Genomic DNA, 23,235 nt, shown 5'->3' with positions numbered 1-23,235 from the left:
TCATTATTATAAGTTTGGCATTGTGAATGGAGATCGCGGTACAATGAGGATCAGGAGCTGGTAAATATATATATATATATATATATATATATATATATATATATATATATATATATATATATATATATATAATTTGCAGGGGGTTTAGGGGATGCAGGGGGGGCTTGCCCCCCTGCAAAAATGTAAAAGGACAGTAACAATTAATACCACATAGATTTGTAGAACTAATAGCACAACATTTGCATTTTAACACTGCTGATAACCTCTTTTCATGTTTTCTGCAAATGTTTTCTATGGAAAGAAGTCAGGAAAGAGTTACACTTCCAGAAATTTATTTTATTCTTGTATTGCAGTGGCACTACTTTCTCACAGCTGAATGCTGTAAAAATAGTACGTTACACAGGTAGAACTAAAAAAAAAAAAAAATCACAATATGGTTATGGAGCACTTATGCATTAATACAAAGCATTGCGACATATATTAACCAAGCAAAAATATATTACAAGGCACATTTTAATTGTTTTCCTTCAACTATGTGTAGTTAACACAAATCCAGCTATACTGTATACAAGGATTAGATGTTAAGGATTAGATGTTTAAGTTTTCTGGATGGAAGTTGACCTTATATTGACTATTTTGAATACATCAAATTGCAAAATGATGGAATTAACAGTTTCGATCTTTCGATTAAAAAACACCTGTTTTTTTACATTATTTTTTGATGTTATGAATAAATGGTCAAAGCACTTTCTTTTTTTCAATAGTAAAACGTGCATACTATTACACGAGAGCTTCACTATGCCTACAGATCAGCTCACATACTAGAATTCCAAACAGAGGCCAACTCTGTGCTACCAGCAAATATATTAATATATAAATGGCATATACTCAGCCTGTGCAATGTGATGGCAGATTTCAAATAATGTAGGATATGTTGCACCAAATTATTCATGATTCCCAGACACTGAGTCTTATATTTCAGTGCCTTGAATTTCAAAATGTACTATGATGGTATAATAAAGCTGCAAAAGAAAAAGGCCTACAAGACTAGCTCAGCAACAGCCTTATATCATTTACATAAAATAATTTTGGAGATGACAAAGAAACAGCAGGTTAATATTTCAATTAAATAACTTTTCACTTCTGTCATTACAATCTACAATTCACATAGTGGTTCCAGTTACATTTTTACAACTTTTTGCAGACACTGCAAAAAATGGTAAGTTTGTTATTTATGGAAGTGATGGCCATGCCACAAAATTGTATACATATTTTTACAAGCAAATGTAATTAATCTCAAGACAAATGACAGGAACAGATATTTATGTAAATCATATTAGATGTCCTCATAAAATAAGGCTTTGTTTATTTAACTTTCATTGAATGCTACATGAAAGCATTGTTAATGTATTTAGCAGCTGTAAGAAACCAGTACTGTATTTAATTTAGCTCATGCTTCAGAAGCATTATAATATTCATGTGTTTCACTTGCTAGTGCATTTTCCTTATTTCACTGTACTATTATATAAAACATTTTCAGCTCATTGACAGCAATATTTCTCCCATGGCGGAAGAATGCTTTCTGGTCAATCTGCAACTTTATCCAAACACTACAAATTGTACTGCATGTTAATGCACTCAGGTAACTAACACTACAGACATTCAAAAAGACACATGAAATAGTCATGTTGACTGCTTAGTTCAAGGAGTATTATTCAATGATATTATGGATACTTACATACTGTCCCTGCTTTGGCATGAGACTCGAAGATTAAAACTCCAGCCAGTTCTCTCTTTACCTGAAATAAATAAATAGCTATAAAACACGTCAGAAACCTAGGGCATTTTTATATATATTTTTGCAAACTACATAATGTAATACAGTGTTGTGCAGCCTACTACGGCATGCTATGTAGTTGCACTGGATGTTGATTATATATAAATAAAATATATACTGTGAATCGAAAAGTAAAAGCATAACTGAAAAAGATAATGAAATGCAATTTCTCAGACCTCCTGTTGAATTCATTGCCTCTATGGATATTTTTAAAGTTACAGATGCCTAAGCAATAGGGAGCATAAGTTTATGAAAGGCTACATAGGTGCTGCTTGGGTTCTGAGTTAGGTAGCTGGTCAGGAACATTAAACAGCTAGGGAAGGACCAGATCTTGAGATACAAGACAGATGTTTACCTTTCAATCTGGGCTGTCAAGATTTCCAATAATCTGATAAAACACCTTCAAGGCAATGACTCTTCACAAGTTCATAGGTTTATAGGTGTTTATTAGGCTAATGACTACTAGGGCCCTTATAAGCCTAGCCATGCAACCCAAATGTGACCCACAAATTTGATTTACATAGGTGGTGATTTACTGACTGCCTCTGTCCATCATAGACATAGGCATCACATCGAAATGAATTTCTGATTACCCATCCATTGGTCCAAGTTGCTATTAAATAGGGATAGTGAGGAACTCTGCTTCACATGGATGGGCAGTCTGTTCCAGAGAATGAGAATTTTCTGAGAAATATATCTATCTTTCCACCATATCCTATTTATGTCAGAAGCAAAATTTAGGTCTTTTGATCTAGTCGGTCTGATACTGTTTGTTTTGCAGACGTGCAAAAGGTTCATCAAAACAGGGTCCAGGGATGCCTTGGATGACATGCACAGATCATCTCTCAGAAGTCTATATGATACCACATAAAGAGACAAGGCTTTTAAGTGAACAGTTTAGGGCATTGTGTTTACTCCCAGTCTTCTTTTTGAATGGAAGTTTTGTGGATGTTCCAGTTGCTGCATGTTTCTGGTCTGGTACATGCCAAAGAGGGCATTATATACTATGATGGATATGATGAGGATCAAGTACAGTGGTACAATGACCTCTCTGGACCAAAATGCTATGCCTTTACATATAAGCTGAGCAACAGAAAAGGGTTTTCTGACTATCTTGAATAAATGTTGGTCGTAGGCTAGGTTACTATCTACAAGAGTTCCCAGATCGCTGAGTTGTGAATTAACTTTTAGGGGTGTTTTATTGATGACGTATTTACCCAGGGTGGATCACGTCCCTAAAGGTACTATAATGCATTTGTTGGTATTGAGTTTTAAGCCATAGTTTTGGCACCAGAAGTTTATCTGTGTTATACCTTCCTGAAGGGTGATTTCTTCTTGGGGGGATTCAGTCATTTTCAAACTTGAAAAAATAGAATAAATACTCTCCCCTGAGTCAGATTCTGTTGTCTAGATGTATTTTATTTCATGCTACATTTTGCCATATTCAGCTACTATTGAAATAATGGCAGATTTTGTTAATGGAAAGAAACTGTTCACCATATTAACTTATGTTACCATAAAATACGTTATAACACTCTCCATGGCTTTAATGGCCTCATACTGTTTCAGAATGTCAGTTAGCTGGATAGGTCATTAGGAACAGCAATACAATGTTTGTAACTACTAAGATAATGGCATAGTCTCACTCTAATGAGGAGCCTTCGATTTCTGAGAGCTTTTGCACAACTTCCATCTCAAAATGTAAACGTTCAAACATTTAGCTGGAGAAACCTTTTCTATAGAACTTTGATGGTAGGCAAGGAAACAATAGACTTCAGAGGTCAAATTTTGACTATATGCAAACCTTCCTGAATGTAATTCTAACTACATGCAGACCTTCATATGGCAAAAAATAAAATAGAATGCTCCTCAGGCAATACATTCTGATTCTGGGGAGAGTATTTATTCTGATTTTCATTTGGAATAATTTTCCTTTTCTGAAACCATGAGTAGAATGAATCAATATTTTTAGTGGGAAAAATGACATTCCAGTTTCTTTGAAAAATATTATGATTTATTACAACTGGAATTTCCTCAGCCTGCTGCTGTTCCTCATGTGCTTTCAGCTTTGGATGATGTTGTTATTATTATAGACTGCAACAAACTTGACAGCCAGCCTGCACCATTAAGAAGGCAGACAGACTGTATAAAATTTTTCAACCTTACAAATACATACATTTAAATCCCAGATCTGACCCTGCAGTGATTTCCTTGTCAAATCTTTCTGCAGATAAACATTTTGTAAATGCTACTTCCTCTCCCTGTTATAAGGATGGTAAAGCTTTTCATAGATTTGGAAAATAATTTCTTATGTCCCTCTTAATTTTAATTCTCAAGCTCACATGCTAGAGTTTCTGCTTGCTTCTTTTGCAAATATGAGGATACTTACTGCCACTTTTCAATCTTTGGGAGGTAAAGGGGGTAAATCTTCTCTAAATACCCTTCTTGCTTCTATTTCTCATGTAACCAAACATTATATAACGTGTTCTTATGTCCCAACTGATGCCTCTTGCAGAGCAATAGCTACTGGGTCTGATATTAAAAGTTCTCAATTTGCCTGGAAATGTAAAATCTGAAATGTTTATTTTTCCCTTGACAAGGAGATTGTATTTGGAACATCTGCTGTTGAGGTCATGAAGAAATGTGATGAGATATGAACATTGATTTAAGGGTTGCCTCATTTTTTTCAGTCTTCCTTTTCCCAGTTTATTAAAGGTTTCATGCTTTATTTAGGATCCTTTTATAAAAAGCAAAATAAGCAGACTCAGCAAACTTCAGGCAAGGAGATATTTTAGAAACAATGTCAATCAGGCTCTAAAAAAGCAAGCAGAGCCTCTCAGAAACAAGTCCAACATGTCTGAATGACTATCCACAAATTGTATCTGGAACTCCATTTCTTTCTTTGGCAACAGATTATCTCAGACAAATGAGGTTCTGAGTGTTATCCATCGGGGATACAGATGGCAGTATGAGTCCCTACATCCTTTTCAGGAGATTACTGCTCATCCACCAGATCAAAGTTCTTTATTTCACAGTGCCAGTGGTGCAACAGGTAGCACAATTACAGAAGGCTGAGGGTTGTACTCCCACGCCATGTAGATTGATTGCTGATATTGCTGTGCAGCATAAGGGTAGAATGCTGACTGTGCCATCCTTCAGATGAGACATTAAATCTAGGTCCCATCTACCAGATGTGGTAGTAACTGAAGTGGATGTAAAAGATCCCATGCCACCTATCGAAAAGAGTAAGGGTCCTTTATTTAACACAACATAAAAAAAACATTATTTACATATTTACAGGCAAATATATGCATATTTCTATTTTTTTCAGTACTTATCATTTTTCTTATAACATCTTTTTTGGTATTCTTCCATAACTGACCCCCACTATGTTTTTCACAACCATAATCTATTTTTTTTCACAATATTATCTGCCAAAATCCATTTCTCATTAAACAAAATTTAATTCATTCTTTCATTCCAAATAACCCATATTACATAAAATAAATTCTTATGTACCTTTCTCACATAGTCTTTCTTCTTGGTCTTATAATATCTATATATAACTATATTCATATCTATATTGCTTATGTCATCAACATTATCAGAAAAAATCTTCACACAACTTTTTCCAGAGTATCACCACTCTTTTACATTTCAGAAAAACATGTTCTGTTGTCTCTTCATCCTGACAAAATAAACACACTCTTTCAACTTTCTTTTTATATGGCATATTCCCCCTTACTGGTAACTTATTTATTACCAGTCTCCCTAGGAAATCCTGACACATTACTATCTTGGTATACCTTTTTCTTCTTCTTTCATCTTTTCCCGGTTAGGGGTCGCCACAGTGGATCACCTGTCCGCTCATGATTGGCAGTGGAGTTTTACAGTGTCGAGTTGCCAGCCCGGCGCCCAACCTTCCACAGAAGTCACCCACATGCACACACTCACACCTAGGGCCAGTTTAGAGTGTCCAATCCACCTACAGCATGTCTTTGGGATGTGGGAGGAAACCGGAGCAACCGGAGGAAACCCACGTGACCACAGGGAGGACATGCAGACTCCACACAGAAGGCACCCCAGCACTATCTTGGTATACCACTTTTTCCTTACTTTAATGATTTTAATAACTTCTTCTGTTAAATTTCCCCATGGATTTACATAATATTATTATTTCATCACATTATTATGCCACATCTTTCTATTTTTCTCTAAATAACATTTTTTTTATTTTCCATGTTAATATTTTTCCTTGATAATTTTTAATTTCATTTACATATTTTTTTCTCTTTTTTTTATATTCATCTCTGAGAACTTTTTTTGCTTATATTTAAACATTTTACTATTGATTTCTTACTCTCTTCCTTTATCCACTTCAGTACAACATACAGGTTTAAAGAAGTAGAATAAACAATTGGATTCAGTAACCCCAATCCCCCTTCATCTTCACTTATGCACAACACACTTCTTTTCATTGGGTTTAATCTTGAACCCCCTATGAAAGAAAATACCAATTGCACAATTTCCTTTTCATATATTTTGAGGATCATATAAACATTTGACATATAGTCTATTTTTCCCATTAATACAGAATTCACCAGACAAAGACATCTTAATACCGGAGGAATGCAAAGCCCCTGTAATCACGGATGAACAAGTAAAGACCGCACTCTCCAAAGCCAAGAACACAGCATCCATGGGACCAGACAACATCCCAGGCTGTGTACTGCAAAAAATACAGAACGAACTGGCACCCCACCTAAGTACCAAGTTCAATCATAGCCTCACCTCAGGCTATGTGTCTACTGAATAGCGCACAGTGACAGTTATCCCAATCCACAAAGGGGGTGCCACCACAAACTACGGAAACTGCCACCCCATTAGCCTGACAAGCCTGGTCTGCAAGGCCATGGAACGTATCATCTTGGAGCTTATAAACAAATACATAGGTAATCTCCAAACCCTGGACCCCACTCACTTTGGGTTTGTAAAAGGCATATTATGTCTACTAAACCTGACTGACTTCTTTGAAGCAGTCACTAGAGCTGTAGACATGGGCAAGGTAGTGCACACAGCCTATCTTGACCTCTCCAAGGCTTTCAATACCATCCCCCACTCTGGAATTACAGATAAACTCACTAAACTGAGCATACATCCCTATGTCACAAGATGGGTGACCAACTGGCTCACTGACAGAACCCACACAGTAAAAGTAGCTGACTCCAAGTCTGACTTCAGACCAGTGACGAGTGGAGAACCACAGGGTTCAGTCCTGGGTCCTCTCTTGTTCAGCATCTACTTCTCCTGAAGTGCAGGCCAACACAGAAGGTCTTTGGTTAACAAAGTTTGCAGATGACTGCAAACCGAGAGCCATAACAGAATCACCTAATGATGCAGACATTCTACAAAAGGGCCTCACAGAGACAGATGGTTGGTGTCAAAGTCATGATCTCAAGCTCAATGCCAAGAAGTGCATCATCCCCTTTGGGAAAAACTCGGTACCCATGAACTACCACATAGGCGGTAGCACACTAAACACTGAAAGTGTCATAAGAGACCTCGGACACAGATGGACAGTAGTCTCTCCTTTGATAACCACATCACCACAGTAGTTAGAAAATCCTTCTACGTGGCACACCTCATCACAAAAGGGTTCTCCTCTAGAAAAAAGGAAGTCATTGTTCCTCTCTACTCATCCCTCATCAGACCCATTATAGAGTACAATGCCCCATTTGGCATGTATCTCACAAGAGACCTACAGCAATTGAAAAGGCCACAGAACTACCTCATTAAGAGGATTACTGGCCTCAAACAGATGCCATACGCAGACCGTCTCAAAAAACTCCAGCTCTACTCCGTCGCATATTGCCTACTCAGAGGCGATCTCTGCCTAACATACAAAGCTATGTAAAACCCAGAGCTGTTGGACATGCTACACTTAAAGAAATCCCAATCTCTCCGAACCACATGCTTCAGGGACCTAAACCTTCTCACCACAATAAACAGAACATGCTGGAGGGATAGATTTTGTCCCAGAGACTTCTCATAATCTGGAACAAACTACCCATTCATGTCAAGCAAAGCTCCTCATTGGCCCTCTTTAAGAAAAACCTTGACGACTGAAAGGGAAATAGAAAATTCACCCCGGGGATCACTTCTGTGGCACTGCTTAACAGGGGTACAGGAAAATAATTTTCTTGGGTGGCGAAAGCCAGGGAACCTTTTTGGCTAGTCTTATATAGACTCCAGGGCTGATAGCCTAGTACCTACCTATGAACCTATGAACTTATGAACTTATGAACCTATGAACAAAACATTTTCCTGAATGCTAATCTATACATTCTCCAGAGAAGACATGTATTTAATTCCTTTATCAAACTGTCCCATTGCATCATAACTAAATCATTTCCCCAAATGTATCCCTAGCAATGACATTTCATTCATTGCAAAATATACCCCGCCCAATTTTCACCACATCCAAACCACTTTTATCTTTATTCAAGGTCATTCCCATTTCCTTTAGTCATCCAATGAGATGAAACAATGCTTCTATCATCCATATTTTGTTATTAGCAACTACAACTAAACCATCTGCGTTATGTGAAAACTACTGGACTCACCATCTGCTTTTGCATCACATATCTAGCATTTTTCTAGTTAAAAGCTACTTCCTTCACTACTGCATTAATTATCAATGCAAACAATATTCCACTCATGGGGCACCCTCAGCTTATAACATACCTCATGCATATTTCTTTGCTCAACCACACATTTGCTAACACTCTCACTATTATTTTGATATGCTGATGTATATACTCTCCTAAATTCTGTACCCATTTCATACCTCTCCAAAACATCCAACAAAGTATCATCCCAACTGTATCAAATGCCTTGCGAATATCACCTACCATAAGTTCCACATCCTCCCCTTTTACTTACAATATCAACCACAATTTCTTTCACAACCAATAATTATTGACATCCCTTCCCTTCCCTTTTATACCATATATATTTTCCTCCACAAAAACCCTACCCTCATCTTTCCCTCCATTCTCCTCTTTATTATTCTCATAAAAATTTTTTATAATATGTGTTACTTAGTATGGTGGATCTACAATTCTTTATTTTATTCTCCTCATCTTTCTTCCATATGAATTTTAGCATTCAGCTATATAACTCTTTATAAACAAACTCTTCCTTCAACCATTCATTCAGTACATTTACAAAATACTCTCTATGCCAATCAATTAATTTATTGTACATTCCATACCCTATACCATCTGGGTCATACTGAATCAACATTTGCTTTCCTAAGTACTTCATCCAATTCACTAATAGTAATTTCTATTTTCAAATTCTCCTTAACTCATTCTGTATTTTTTACGTTCCATTGTCTCTTATTTTCCTTCTTTTTACTCTTATACATATTTTTCCTGTGCTGTACTACACATAGTCATAATTTGTTCTTGTGTGCTTTTTACCTCTCCTTCTGCATTTTTCATTTCCGTCTTTATATTAATATTCCCCTTTACTATTTTATTCAGATATGCAGATGGCTCTCTCCTTTTCCTTTGTAAATAATATCTCTGCCTGAACAGTAATACTTTTTTCTTAATTTCTTTTACATATTTCTTTTTCCATATCATAATACTCTCTTGCATCATTCTCTAAATTATTTTAATACATTTCCACACATTTTCCCATACTTCACTTTCTGGTTCTTTCTTACATCATCCTCCATTAATAAAACACATTTTATACTTCTTTTGAAGTTCAGTCCACCATTCAGACCAGTTTTTATAGAAGTCCTTTATGGTTATATGATCCTTCCATAATGTCAATACTTTCCACTCTCCAATTTCACCCTATAATATTTCATTTATTCTTTTTATTCCTTTACCTATTTTAATATACTCACTTCCTTCCATCACTTCCATCCTTATTGCTAAATGGTTTAAAAAACCCATCTCAGCTGTATCAACATCTGCTACCCCCAAACCTTCTGATAATACAAAATAATCAGTTGCAATTCCAAGTGCCCCCTTCTATGTCCACTGACATTTGTTCCATACAGCTAATTTGCCGCATTTTATCACTTACTGTAGTTTTTGCATCTTTACCTTTAAATCACAATAAAAGTCCCCTGAAATTATAATTTTCATGTTAATCACAGTCTAATATTTGACAAAACAGATTCAGTCTTTCCTTACTAGTTATATGTGCATATAAAACTTTAATTCTATAAACATGTTATCTTTGCCTCATAGCCATGACAGTTATTCTTCCTATCATTACCAATATTACATCTAGTATTTTCATTGTTTTATACACAACACAGTCACTCCAGAACAACGTTCACTTCCTAAGTTCCATATTATATTTCCACCCCACAATTTTTCTGTTTGCAGCCTTTCTTCACTTGTCAGAAATCTTACTTCCTCTAAAATAATAAAAGCCACATCACATTTAGCACACCATTTTAATATTCCTATCCTTCTTGCAGTGTTGTACAGATTTACTGAAGTAATCTAAAATTGTTGCTTTTCCTTCTTAAGTTTAGGGAAAATATTTTTAAATTATCATTTTCTTAATTTTACTCTTTCCCAAAGTAAACATGTTGTCCTGGGTTATATACAAGTAATCCATGAAACTCAAAATCAGATTTTTCAGAAGCAAGAATGTCAAAACAGTTCAGTATCAATCCATTCTCTTGACCTCTCTTCCAGCATGCAATCTCTCTACTTTTTCCCCTAGTTATTTTTTCTTCTTTTATAGTTTTTTCTTCACCTAGGTCTCCCTTTGCTCAGGCTCTTGTTGTCCTTCCCCATGCATGTTTTCTTCCCTTCCCTTTCTTTTCCATTATTTACTATTTGCTCTTGACAATCCATCCAAAATTGCCCCTTTTATACAACCTGCATTCAGGCACATACCTTCTTGCCTTATACCCACACTATGTGTGTGTGTGTGTGTGTGTGTGTGTGTGTGTGTGTGTGTGTGTGTGTGTGTGTGTGTGTGTGTGTGTACCCACACTGCTTACATTGTATCTTGTCACAATCATTAATTAAGTGAAAAAAGTCTCCACAGAAGAAACATAATTTTGGACTGGTCAGCATATCTTAATATTCCTCTATGACCATCAAAAAATAACATTTGGCAAGTATTTCACCATTTTTTTCATATTTCAAAACAGCTTTTGACCGCCAACCTCCATTCCATATGTTTCTCTCATCTCTAAATGTTGTCATATTATTGACAGTTTCACACAGACTCTGCATGCATTTTTAACTGTCTTCTTCTAGTTCATTAGTTGTAAACTGCACAGTCACATTTTTTTAACATTTAAGCTACTACAAGAAAACAAATAATTGTTCCATGGATAAATGTTCTTTTTGTTACACAGTTACAGAAATGTCATCATCAGTCCATCAGTTTCATGTTGTCACTAAAAGTCTCTCTCTCTCTCAGTATGTATAAAAGACCAACGTTCTTGAGCTTTAAAACACAGAACAGTTACCAAATTGTCTTATACATAATATCTATCACAGTGTCACTTTTTGTTCATATTCTCTCAGTTGGTCTTCTCTTCCTTTTAAAAACAATTTAACTTACAGTTTGCTGCAGCTCTCCTTTTTTGTCTGGTGTCACTGCTGCATGTTCTAGTCACTGCATTATCTACTGCCACAAAACCAAACACCTTCTCAGTTTGCTGCTGCTTTCCTCTTTTACTTTATCTCACTGCTGCATAAGTTTTAACTGTTGCACTATCTGCTGCCACATCACCTGGTTCCTTTTTCACATTACCATCCTCAGGACTTCCAAGAAAGTTATCTGCCATCTCACTCCATATAACAGCAGAAGTGTCACCTGGATCATCCTGCTTGATTATTTTTACAGTAATTCATATGCAAGCCCTCCTGATGCTAGTTCTGTTATCTGCATAGCCGGCCTTAGGCATAGGCCAACTAGGCAGCTGCCTAGGGCATCGCTCTAGCAAGGGCATTTTTCTAGTATTTATTTGGTGTAGGTAGACCAGGATGGGGCACCAGGTGGTGGGGGGGCACCATGGAGCCCTTTTGCCTAGGGCACTAGTTGACCTAAGGCCGCTCCTGGTTATCTGTACCGCTTTAACAGACTCATTTACTACCTTCTCCAGGGAGACAGCTAAATGCCGCTCATTTGTAACATCTACCACACCGAAATCCAAATGGGAATTGTTTACATTCTGAAACCCCATAGTGAACAAATTGTTCTCCAAATTCTCATGTTCCACCTCCAAACTATTCATAGCTTTCCTCTCCTCCTCCATGCTGCTGATTCCTTTAGGCCTCATGCTTACTGCTGTAGGAGCCATCTGGCACAATCTAGCAGCTCCACAGAGTAGGGGAAGATCCTTGATGCCCTGGCCAAATGTCCCCTAGTAGCATGAATACCACCTTGGTTCTCCCCTGAAAAAAAGCCACTAGCCTAGTGGGACAAAGTATAAATAAATAAATAAATAAATAAATAAATAAATAAATAAATAAATAAAGTCACTATCATTTAACATCTTCTGGTTCATGTAGTAATAGTACATGTTCCTCTCTATTTTGCAGGGAAAGGTTTTTATTTAAAGGTGTTTCTGGTAGCAAAGAAAAAAGCTTCTTGGAAACCACTCTTAGATATTTCCTTTCTTAACCAGTTTGTGAAAGTTGTTGTTGTTGTTGTTGTTGTTGTTGTATCTTTCGGCTTTTCCCGGTTAGGGGTCACCACAGCGGAACTCCGGTCCGCTAATGATTGGTAGTAGATTTTTATGTACTGACTTGCCAGGCCTGACGCACAACCTTCAATGAAGGTACTCCCATTCATGCATGTCTCCACACAGAAGACGCTTTAGCTGAGAATCGAACAGAACAACTTCTTACTGTGAGGCGACAACGCTATCGCAGCACCACCACGACAGCTCAGTTTGTGAAAGTTCCAAAATTCAAAATGCCATTCATTTACAACCTATTATCTTTTATTCCCTCTTCCCCTTTTTTGGTAAATCTAGATGATGTTTATCATCTCATTCCTTAGCCACAGATTTCAAACATTTTTTAAGGTTTGCTGTGTTTAGATTGCACTTTTAGTTATCCTTTGTCCAATGGTGTTTTCAAATTATCTAGCTTCACAGATGTCCTACTGCACCTCAAAATTTTCACATCTTCCTTATTTTGATTATTCCTGGGATTCAATTAACTCCATGCAAGAATAGTGCTATTCCTGCACGGAGTGGTTTGTGTCCGTGCGGCACTTTCTAATACGATCTGGCATAATATTAGAGAATTACTCTAATATTATGCCAATATTTCAGTGTCCATGGACACTGAAATGAAATAAATGATAATTTCAGTGTCCATGGACACTGAAATACATACAGCAGCAGGAAAGCAATGCAGGGGGTGTGTGACAGGTTCTGTAACACACCCCCTGCACTGTATAAGTGCCTTACAACACCTTGCAACCTGCTAAAGCAGGACATGTGTACAAAGGCACAAATAATGGGGGATAAAGCTCTGAAAAGGGACACATCTTACATATTGCCTTCACAAACTTAGAAAGTTGATAGAAAACAAGTCATGCATTAGCATGAATTACCAAAGGATAGAAGTCTGAAAGCAAATGTATACCAATATTCTCTGACAGCAGTCCATGTGGACAAAGGCACAAATAATGGGGGGACAAAACACTAAAAATAGGGACACCTCTGAAATATTGCCCTCACACACTTAGAAAGTTGATAGAAAACAGGATATATATTAGCAGGTATCTCTGAAGGATAGAAGCCTGAAAGCCAAATGTATGCCATTATTTCCTGACTGAAGTCCTCAATGATTTATCAGAACACCAGAATACTCACTATATAACATAATAATATAATACTAATATTATATTTTTTTGTAGCTAAGCAGGTGTGCACGTTATGGCCCTCCACTTACCATAGCTTAAACATCACATAGGAGATAAATACAAATATACAGCTGAAATTTCCAAGCTGAGCTAGTGTAGTGGTTAGAATCCCAGTTTTACATGCAGGTGTTCATGGCTTGAGTACCAAGAGTGGCAAGTTATTTTTATATGGGAAAGCAGTGTTAAAATTATTTTTTAAACTTAAATTATGCAGTAACTGTTTTTGTCAACCAGGGTAGTGTAGCTGGTGTACAATGTAAGTGTGAGTGCATATAACATGTGAAATCACCCATGTACACACAAGTGTCCCATACAGTATAATCACACCTCTGGTCAATGTATGGAAAGCACATAGAGGGATGTCATGTAAAGTACATCATATACACTTAGTAAATGAAGTCAGTCCTCTGATATACTTAAAAAATTAAAGGTGAGCAATGGCTAGCAATGCTCAGCTATGCGTAGCAGATGTAACCATTGCTAAGACGTGAATGCTAAGCAGCAGGTAGCTCAGCTAAGTGGATTTGCGCATTGTTAAGCACTGCTCAACAACTTCTCTTTCAAGAAGTGCTAAAACCGGCATAGCCAGATTGTGCACTGCTTAGCAGAGCTTAACCTTTTCAAAATGGTCCAATGGCAGCAAAGGGCAGGAATATCACACTATTTAAATGGTGCAGGTGGGAATACAGACATAATCTGTTATAGTCCATCTGTGCAGATACAATGGTTGGCGTAGGACAGGGAATGCACTTCAGGGCACAACCCTGGAGCATTCAGGAGTCCAGGCTCATGGCTAGACTCCTAATAAAAAAACATGAGGAGAGACTGCTGCAGGGCCAGTACCCAGGCACCCAATACAAAGTGGAGGTCTGGGACTGTCTCTCACCTGACCTCACCAGTGCTACTGGCATCGCCCGGACTGGTAAGCCGCTACAGCACCACTATGCCGACCTAAGGCATAGGAAGGGGGAACTCTTGGACCAGTGGATCCAAGATGGATGGGATCAGAATGTGCCAGTAGTGTGTAAGTATCACTATCAAGTAGTTTGTAGCAAATACTAGCCTGAGAATGTGACAGACAGATATGCATAATTTGTGTTTTTCTCCCCTACAGCTGCAGCAGAAAAGGCTGTGAACATCAAAGCCCATGGTGACAGACTGCTAAGGCTGCGCCAACAATACTGTTACTTTGTGAGCTGAATACATAAAGTATGACTGAGGAATATTGAAGTACAATAAAGACTCTTAAAAAACTGTTGTGTTTATTCTGGTATGTTGTAGACATGCATAGAATGTATACAGGTTCTTCACAGCAAATATGGCTGTGACAGCATACATTAACTAAGGTTCATCTGTAAACAAGCTGTTAGGAGAAACTGTAGATGGTGTAGCTGTAAAACAAGATATAAATTAAATGTGAAATAGACACTGCACTAAGCTCTGAATCCTGAATAGTAATATGTAAAGTATCAACGTGTGTTCCATGCAGCATTTCCTTGTGTTAACCCTTGCTTTCGAGTTTGTAGTAATCCAAAGGAGTAATGCACAGTACAAGAACTATCTGTCATGCATGCATCACAGGATTACAAGTTTAGACTATCTAACCAAGAGACTATTAGACAGAAACCAGTGAAACAAGAAACAGCAGTTCCCCAGTACCTCAGTGTGATGAGAAATAGCTTAGTTGCTACTTTTGCACACCCAAACACTGTTCGAATCCAGGGAGTGGTACTAAGATATGTGCATATCTACATACAAGGAATCATGAATAAATGTAAAAACAGTCAGATAGTGTTAACAGATATTTTCCCCACAAGTTTTACAGGTAAGTAAATGTTGTCAGTAGCTGTATGAAGGCTATACTAATAAACTGTGTACAAGTGTTCAATTGTCCCACCACATGCCTGCAAATGACAGTAGGGTTGGTACATATAATATGAACTCTTCTCGACTCATACCTCTCAATTGTAGATATTCACTTAATGTCCAGATATTTGTCTCAGATTTTTGGTCTGTTTTACATAAAGTAGTGGTGTCATGGCAAATCAGTGGCAAAACATCACAGACTGAAGTTAGAAAATAATGATAGACATACAAGTGTCAGACGTCATATCCATCAGAAAAGCCATGCAAATGCAAAACCTGTTATTTTATCAACTTTCTAAATTTGTAAGAGCAAAATCTAAAATTGTCCATATATATGGGCCTTTGTCCCACTCTTATGTATGGCTTTGTCCAGATGTCATGCTCTAAGAGGTTGAAAGGTATGTTCCCGATACATGTCTCTCAAGTATCACACTGTCATGGCTAGTGGTCACTGCTGCAAATAATCCTGGACACAGATAGGAAACCAGTTGACATATGCCAGGAGCACACTCACATAACCGCAGTTCAGGGTAGTCCTCCTGTGCCAGATATGTAACCCTGACATGTACGAGTCCCCTCTAGTCATGTAACCAGAGTTGTCACAGTTTGCCTCATACCATTCCAGGCTGACAGGTTAATAGGTATGTTTGTACTACAGAAGCTATGGGCATAGGTAAATGTAAAGTGAAGGCTGACTCATAGAGTATTGAACAGTACTGCTGTGGAAAATAGAAGCATAAACAGTTGTTAATGGACTTTTTGTCTCTCCCCCCACCCATCATCTGCATCAATAATTATTACTCATATACTACGGGTATGTTGTGCTCCAACCCTAATGTTGGGACTTGTGTTATATTATTGTTAATATGTTTGATTGCTTGCATGTTAACATACCTTGTTCAAATACCATTGTTGGTGGCCTGTTGCCATCAATGTTACTGGTGTGCTGTTACGATGCATACTGTTGTTCCATTTATGCATGTGTTCTGTTTGCTATTCAACTGTTTCAAATCTGTTTTATGGAGGTCAACTGGAATACCCATGCATGCTGTTATAACTAATCTTGAAATGTGCTGTTCATGACTAGCCAACATATTTTGTAAAACCTCAACACCATAGAGGATTTGGGAAAGAAGATCCCAGCTGATCCACCTGTCCCACCTCATCTGGCTGTGGCACTGGGCCCCAGCATGTCTGTAGCTCAACCCGGATCTCCCTTGTCTGCTGGTCCTGCACCACCTTTGGGTGGAACCACCACAAGTGATGGGGCCCATCCCCCAGGAACTGGCGTGAACAGATCCAGGGTTTGGTGTACAGCACCCTTCATAGGTTCATAGGTTCATAGGTAGGTACTAGGCTATTGGCCCTGGGGCCTGTACAAGCCCAGCCAAAAAGGTACCCTGGCTTTTGCCACCCAAGAAAACTATTTTCCTGTGCCACTGCCGAGCAGAGCCACAGAGATGATCCCCGGGGTGAATTTCCTATTTCCCATCCAATCATCAAAATTGTTTTGAAGAGTGCTAATGAGGAGCTTTGTTTGATATAGATAGGTAGTTTATTCCAGAGTATTGGAAGTCTCTGGGACAGGAATCAATCCCTCCGGCATGTTCTGTTTATTGTGGTGACAAGGTTTAGGTCCCTAGAGCATGTAGCTCGGAGGGATTGGGATTTCTTTAAGTGGAGCATGTCCAACAGCTCTGGGTTTGACATAGCTTTGTATGTTAGGCAGAGATCACCTCTGAGATGGCAATATGCGACGGAGTAAAGCTGGAGTTTTTTGAGACGGTCTGAGTAGGGCATCTGTTTGAGGCCGGTAATCCTCTTTGTGAGGTATTTCTGTGGCCTTTCCAGTTGTTGTAGATGTCTTGTGAGGTACATACCAAAAGGGGCATTGTACTCTATACTGGGTCTAATGAGTGATGAGTAGAACAGAACAATGACCTCTTTTTTTCTGGATGAGAAACCTTTTGTGATGAGGTGTGCCACGTAGAAGGATTTCCTGACTACTGTGGTGATGTGATTATCAAAGGAGAGACTACTGTCCACCTGTGTCCCAAGGTCTCATCACACTTTCGGTGTTAAGTATACTACCACCTATGTTGTAGTTCATGGGTACAGAGTTTTTACCAAAGGGGATGACAATGCAATTTTTGGCACTGAGCTTGAGGCCATGGCTTTGACACCAGGCATCTGTCTCAGTGAGGCCCTTTTGTAGGATGTCCACATCGTTAGGAGTTTTGATTATGGCTCCTAGTTTGCAGTCATCTGTAAATTTCATTAACCAAAGACCTTCTGTGTTAGCCTGTACTTCAGAGAAGTAGATACCAAACAGGAGAGGACCCAGGACTGAACCCTGTGGTACTCCCCTGTGGTACTCCACTTGTCACTAGTCTGAAGTTGGATTTGGAGTCTGCTACTTTCACAGTGTGGGTTCTGTCAGTGAGCCAGTTAGCAACCCAGCTTGTGACATAGGGATTTATACCTAGTTTAGTGAGTTTATCTATAATTCCAGAGTAGGGGATGGTGTTGAAAGCCTTGGCAAGATCGAGATAGGCTATGTGAACCACCTTACCCTTGTCTACGGCTTTGGTGACTGCTTCAAAGAAGTCTATCAGGTTTAAGAGACATGATCTGCCTTTTACAAACCCGAACTGCGTGGGATCCAGAGTTTGGAGATTACCAATGTCTTTGTTTATAAGTTCCATGATGATACGTTCCATGGCTCCCCCCTTGTGGAGTGGGATAACTGTTGCTGTGCACCATTCAGCAGGCACAAAGCCTGAGGTGAGGCTATGATTGAACATGGTACTTAAGTGGGGTGCCAGTTTGTTCTGTAGTTTGTGTAGAACGCAGCCTGGGATGTTGTCTGGTCCCATGGATGCTGTGTTCTTGGCTTTGGACAGTGTGGTTTTTACCTGTGCAACCGTGATTACAGGAACTTTGCATTCTTATGGTATAGAGATGGGCTCTTTAGGGGGTGAGAGGGGGGTAAAGTTAGCACTGAGCCTATCTGCCAGGATGTTGGCAACATCAGTTAGGTCTGTATATTTAGTGCCATTGTGCTGTAACTCAGAGCAGATCTGAATGTTGCCATTGAGATTCTTGACATAGCTATAGAATGCTTTGTGGTTGTCTTTAGAATCAGTGGCAATTTTGTTTTCATAACTAGCTTTGGAGAATTTTATCAGGAATCGCAGCTTCTTACTGAGGCTGTCCAGGGAGCTCCTCCACTCATGGAATTTTACTCTCTTTTGCAAGAGTTTCTTCCTTCTGTTGTACAGTTTGTTTATGGCAGGGGACCACCAGATTGGCTTCCTTTTTTTGGAGGATAGCGTCTTGGTTCTGTTTGGGATAGCATGATCCATGCACTCATGTAAGTGCTTATAAAGTGCAATTGTGTATGATTCAGTAGTTGTAACTGTATTGTCCATCTGCATGGGTGTCATGAAGTTCACCACTTCTGTCTTAAGAAGCATGAAGTTGGCTTTGGAGAAATTTTTTACCATGGTTTCCTTAATGGGGGTGGAGGCAGGATGTGGATATCTAGGGTAATTAGCTTATGGTCGGATCGGACCAATGAGGCGTTGACTTCAGGTGTGGAACATCGGTCACTCATATTGGTAATGACTAGATCTAGGATATTGTTGCCCCTGGTGGGGGTGTGGATAAGTTGATCCAGGGCATTGGAGTTTATGAATTCCAGAAAGCGTTGAGCGAAGGAGTTGGTACATGAGTAGTTTTCCCAGTTAATGGTGGGGTAGTTGAAATCACCCATTATTAGGGTGTTTGGCTGAACCCTAATATTTTCCAGTACATCAAGAAAAGAGGAGTGGGAATCCTGGGGCATGGTGGGTGATCTGTAGAAAGTTACAATTTGGATTGCGGTTTTGCCCATAGTTAGTTGCACTTGGATAACCTTGGCTGCATTATGCTGAGCAACTAGCCTGGAGGTGTGGATATCCTTGATGAATATGGACACACCTCCGCCTTTGGTGTTCCGGTCCAGGTTACATGGCCAAAAAGTGTGGTATGAGTTATAGCCTGGTAGTGCAGGGGTGCTCTCTGGAGCCTTGAACCAGGTCTCAGTCACTGCACAGATATCGATGTTCTCCATTTTAAGGAGTGCCTCGAGTGAGTACATTTTGAGATTTAGACTTCTAGCATTGAGTAGAATCACCCTCAGTTTTTGCTTGCCTGTTCCTGTTACGGTGGTGAATTTGTCATTTGAACCTTGCCTAAATAGCACTGTGGCTTCCAGGTATGTCAGTGGGAGAGCAGTAGGTGTCACTGACATGCATAATAGTTGGCACTGCAGTTATCTGTACATGGCCCTGTCAAAATTAGCACTGTACCTAGGTCACTACAAGACGACTGCCAGGCGAATGTGCTGGCCAGATCCTGACAGTATTAAACACACATAACACATAGCTCATTGACCCCTGCATATTGTAGACATGCAACATGTTTTCATGTGTATTGAGACAGCTCTGCCATTGTGTCCTGTGCTGCTATTTCCCTGCAATCATACACGTTACTGCATTTCTGTAGGTATATGCAGGGTGGGCACACCTGTCAACTGTACACATTTGCACAGACTGTGCTGATATTTGCTTTAAATTTTGGTTCCATTTACCATACTATTGTGCCCTGTCTTCGGGACTAGAAGCATATCAGTAAAGACTACAGGTCAGATTGTAATGGCATACATTTGAGTTTCAGACTTCTTACCCGTCATAGCCTTACTACAACAGTGAGGCCTGCTGTACTCTCACTGTGCAAATCTGTTGGGGGGGGGGGGATTCAACACCATTTGCGGGCCTTTGCCAGACATTTTGCTCTGGTTTTCTACAGCTGACTTACTGTGTGGGTCTGAGGATTGGGTATGGGACCCCCACACTGACATCCATGCCTGTGTCCTATGACCCCCCCAGTTAGCTGTCCCCACACATATACTGCAGTGGGATTTGCCACCTTGGGTACTACTGCATAATGTGGGGTGGCCAGTATTGGGCAGACATTTCCTGATGTCCCACATAGCTATCAGTTGTCTGTTGCTATCCCATTAGACCACCCCATTCCCTTGCATCCATGCAGCATTGCCATAGATATGCTACCAAAACATACTAATCCATTCATTTATTGTTAAGAAGACTGACTTACCTTGTGCTTGCCGCAGTTGTGAGGATGGTGCTTGAGGACCGCCTATGTTGGATGCACACAGTACACTGCTTATACATGGTAAGTTACCATAATGTGATGTGTGTGTCATCTGTTTTACTAAGTGTGCAAGTCAGAGAGAGGTGTCAGTCCCTGGGGTCCCTACAGTGTCAGTGTGTGTGCTGTGTGTTGTCTCTTTGCCAAGGTCTGAGCATACTGGGCATTCCTCTGTCTGCCTACAGGAGCAGGCTCAGGGGCCTCCTCCTCCTCTGAGTCCCTCTGTGCCTGAGGGGACCTTGGCAATGATGGTGGGCTGTGTGTGTCTTCCCTGTGCTGTTTCTGCTGCAGCTGTTTCCGCAGGATCATATTGTGTAGCATGGCACATACTATGAATATGTGTGTGCATGTGTCTGGAGAGTACTGCTAGGCTCCATCAGATATGTCAAAGCAGCAGAATCATGACTTGACCATCGCAAACACACACTCTATAATGATCCTGATTTGTGCGTGTGCCTCATTATGGCATTCTTGTGTGGGTGTGTATGCATTTCTGATGGGTGTCATCATCCACGGCTCCGGTGCATAGCCAGCATTCCCCACCAGATCACCATATGGGATGCCCCCACTGGCAAATGTCTGGTACAGCTGTGATGAATGCCTGATGTGGAAGTCGTGATAGCTTCCAGGACTGCCAGCACACACATTCATGATAATGCCCTGGGCATTGCACATGACCTGGCAGTTGATGGAGGGGAATCCCTTGTGGTTTATGTAGACCCTACCCTGTTCACCAGGTGGTGCTTTGATGTGGATGTGCATGCAGTCTATTGCACCCAGTACCTACATGGTGGAAGAAATGCATATTGCTGGTCCTCTCCTCACAGGTGTTGGGGAAGTAAATGTGCTCACTGGCATGTGGTAGCATGGCATCAAGGAATTGGTGGAGTACCTTGGATGCAGATGTCTGTGAGACCCCCACAATGTCCCCAGTAGGTCTTTGGGAAGTACCTGTAGTTAGTATTCTTAAGGCTACACATAGCTTGGTATCTATTGGGATGGGTTCCCCTCTGTTGGCTGTTGGTCTGATTTGAGGCCAGCACAGCTCGATGATTTGCTGCAGTATGTCTCTGTCCACCCTGTAGCACTCTACTATCTCCAGATCATGTAGCCCCTGGAAAGTTATCCTGGGTCTGAACACTCTTCTCCTCCTCGGTCTGTGGCGGTTGTCAGCATTCTCCTCCTCACTGCCCTCAGCCTTTAGCACATACTGATGGATCAAAGCAATGGCAGCCCCTAACATTTTTCTGGTTAAAATACCCCATGGTGCAGAGTTTGTGGGAAAAACAGACTGTAAGGTGTTTCCATAGTTTATACTGTTGTGCTGCAGATGCTGCCTGTATGATTGGCTGATAATGATACATTCCACCTGCTAGCTTTGTAATTTGTTCTTGATTGCTTTTATTCTGCTGTTTTCCTTTTTTCCTTTTTTCCCTTCCCATTTCCACCCCATTTAAGCCCTGAGGCATGCTGCGCAAACACGTTGCCCAAATGTAAACAGTCCTGCTATTTCCCATTTTTTTCCCATTTTTTGTTTTGTTTTAGACTTATTGCGTGATGCGCATACCTGTTTAGCTAATGTAAACACTAAGAAATGGCCCTCCCTGGACATGAACATGCTCTTCATTTCATGGAATAAGTCAATGCAGCCTCAGACACACCCCCTTGCTTAGCTGTGCTTAGCTAAGCTTATCTGGGGGCCATGGAGCTCCAATGTGCTTATACCATGCATGACACACACCCTTTTCATGTCTGTTGCTCCTCCTGCTTACACAATCGTGTTATAGCACCTACACGGTTAGATGCAGTTTGGCACGAATATTTTTGTGATTCAGTAAATTTCCCCTCATTTACATACCCCACTGCCTTAGTCCGTAGTTACTGCACTACCCCAGAGCCTTTCCCCTTAGCAACCACTGTTCTTTAGTATTGTTTTTATTCTACATCCCATATACTATTATGACAAAATTCAGATTTCCCTTAAAATTGTGCTTTCACATTTCTTTTTATTTTCGGCACAATCCCGTTTGCTCGCCGCTGTCCTATGCTTAAACGGCTGACATCTACCAAAACAAAAAAAACTTTTATTTTTAGAAAAAATTAAACACTTTTCCATGCCAATGGCCATATATTTGGCCACTGGCATTCCTAAAGATTATAATACATGCTTTTATTTGAGCTGTCATGCCTCCGTTTTAATTATTGCAGAAATTTATTTGGCTAGTAGTTGAATACATTTCTGCAACTAACACTATTCTTGCATGGATGCCTGTCTGCTTGCTGACTCACTAATTCACCTCATTTGCATGGTTTTCACCAGCAAGTTAGTTAATTAGCATTATGCAGTGGTGTCCAGGAAGGAATAGTGTAGGCAGGCTCATGCACGT

At 39.7% G+C, this 23,235-nt stretch overlaps 1 protein-coding gene across 1 annotated transcript in view; it reads right to left on the bottom strand.

Moving 5' to 3' along the window:
- LOC122805263 (rap guanine nucleotide exchange factor 4-like) overlaps positions 1-23,235 on the bottom strand; it is a 1,439,269-nt gene that overhangs the window by 1,227,496 nt on the left and 188,538 nt on the right. The window contains exon 7 of the mRNA XM_044075352.1: positions 1,739-1,799. Coding sequence (XP_043931287.1) covers positions 1,739-1,799 — 61 coding nt within the window. The remainder of the gene's footprint in view (positions 1-1,738; positions 1,800-23,235) is intronic.

The sequence above is a fragment of the Protopterus annectens genome, chromosome 6.part1 (genome assembly GCF_019279795.1).
Source record: "Protopterus annectens isolate FY-2018-M chromosome 6.part1, PAN1.0, whole genome shotgun sequence".
NCBI classification, from domain to species: Eukaryota; Metazoa; Chordata; order Ceratodontiformes; family Protopteridae; genus Protopterus; species Protopterus annectens.
The sequence above is the reverse complement of the archived record's forward strand: the minus strand, read 5'-3'. Positions and strand labels throughout refer to the sequence as shown.